Genomic DNA, 1,755 nt, shown 5'->3' with positions numbered 1-1,755 from the left:
GCCAACCTCTCTTCCGCCGCCAGCCACAACTGCAGCGCCGAGGGCTACATCTACCAGGACTCGGTCGCCATGCCCTGGAAGGTGCTGCTGGTTCTGGTGCTGGCGCTCGTCACCCTGGCCACCACGCTCTCCAACGCCTTCGTGATCGCCACGGTGTACCGGACGCGGAAGCTGCACACCCCGGCCAACTACCTGATCGCCTCCCTGGCGGTCACCGACCTGCTCGTGTCCATCCTGGTGATGCCCGTGAGCACCCTGTACACCGTCACCGGCCGCTGGACGCTGGGCCAGGCGGTCTGCGACTTCTGGCTGTCGTCGGACATCACCTGTTGCACCGCTTCCATCCTGCACCTGTGCGTCATCGCCCTGGACCGCTACTGGGCCATCACCGACGCCGTGGAGTACTCGGCCAAAAGGACTCCCAAGAGGGCGGCGGGCATGATCGCGCTGGTGTGGGTCTTCTCCGTCTCCATCTCGCTGCCCCCCTTCTTCTGGCGGCAGGCCAAGGCCGAGGAGGAGGTGTCGGACTGCGTGGTGAACACCGACCACGTCCTCTACACGGTCTACTCCACGGTGGGCGCGTTCTACTTTCCCACCCTGCTCCTGATCGCCCTCTACGGCCGCATCTACGTGGAGGCCCGCTCGCGGATCTTGAAGCAGACGCCCAGCAGGACCGGCAAGCGCCTCACGCGCGCCCAGCTCGTCACCGACTCCCCCGGGTCCTCGTCCTCCGTCGCCTCTCTCAACTCGCGCGCTCCCGACGCGCCCAGCGAGTCCGGCTCCCCGGTGTGCGTGAACCAAGTCAAGGTGCGGGTCTCCGACGCCCTCCTGGAGAAGAAGAAGCTCATGGCCGCCAGGGAGCGCAAAGCCACCAAGACCCTGGGCATCATTCTGGGGGCCTTCATCGTGTGCTGGCTGCCCTTCTTCATCATCTCCCTGGTGATGCCCATCTGCCAGGACGCCTGCTGGTTCCACCTGGCCATCTTCGACTTCTTCACGTGGCTGGGCTATCTCAACTCCCTCATCAACCCCATCATCTACACCATGTCCAACGAGGACTTCAAGCAAGCGTTCCACAAACTCGTCCGCTTTCGGTGCGCGCGCTGACTCGCCCGCCGCGGCGGGGCCGCCTCGGCGACCTCGGGGGACCCCGCGGGGTCCGGTTCCGCAGGTAGGTCGGGTCTCCTTTCGGCGACGGGGTCCGAGCCGGGCGCTCTCTCCTGGGCGAGGGCGGTGGAGCCTGAGAAGCCGGGATAGACCCGAGAGAGCGCTCCGAGAGAACTGTCCAGACCCGAGGCAGAGTTCTGCTAAAGCGGGGCGGGTGGGGGGCTTACTGCCTCCCCCAGGCCCCAGGCCCGGCGAGCGTTGACCCCGCGGTGGCAATCACAAAAGGGGCGGCGACTTTTAAAAAGTGGATGGTGGCAAGGGGACCCCTGCCCTGCCGTGGGGTCCTGGACGGTGCCCTCCAGAACCGGTGTCCTTGTGGTGGTTGTCGGAAGCCTGTCCGAGACAGAAATCTACGTACAGCCTGGCAGTACTTGAACTAGACGCTTCATACCCTGCGTTTCTGGGGAGAACGTTGTGTCGCGGCTTCATGTAAGAACGGCTCCTTTGGCATCCTTCAAGTCCTCAGTTTCTGTTGATTTCAACTTGGCTGGAGAAACTTGCGATTCGGTGCTTAGAACCCTCCGTGTGTCTTGGATGGCGCAAAGAAACCTCGAAGAGCTCACTGCGAAAATTCTGATGCTAAGATCT

The 1,755-nt window shown here is 63.7% G+C and overlaps 1 protein-coding gene across 1 annotated transcript; it reads left to right on the top strand.

Annotated features, from left to right (window-relative positions):
• Positions 1-6: 6 nt before the first annotated feature.
• On the top strand, positions 7-1,126 carry HTR1B (5-hydroxytryptamine receptor 1B). Its single transcript, XM_008049025.1, has one exon. It carries the CDS (start codon positions 70-72, stop codon positions 1,105-1,107), a length of 1,038 nt encoding a protein of 345 aa, XP_008047216.1. The 5' UTR covers positions 7-69; the 3' UTR covers positions 1,108-1,126.
• Positions 1,127-1,755: the final 629 nt, after the last annotated feature.

Source organism: Carlito syrichta, unplaced genomic scaffold (genome assembly GCF_000164805.1).
Source record: "Carlito syrichta isolate Samal-C Ts95f unplaced genomic scaffold, Tarsius_syrichta-2.0.1 Scaffold130449, whole genome shotgun sequence".
Classification (NCBI taxonomy): domain Eukaryota; kingdom Metazoa; phylum Chordata; class Mammalia; order Primates; family Tarsiidae; genus Carlito; species Carlito syrichta.
Note: the sequence above shows the minus strand (reverse complement) of the source record. Positions and strands in the feature narration are given on the sequence as shown.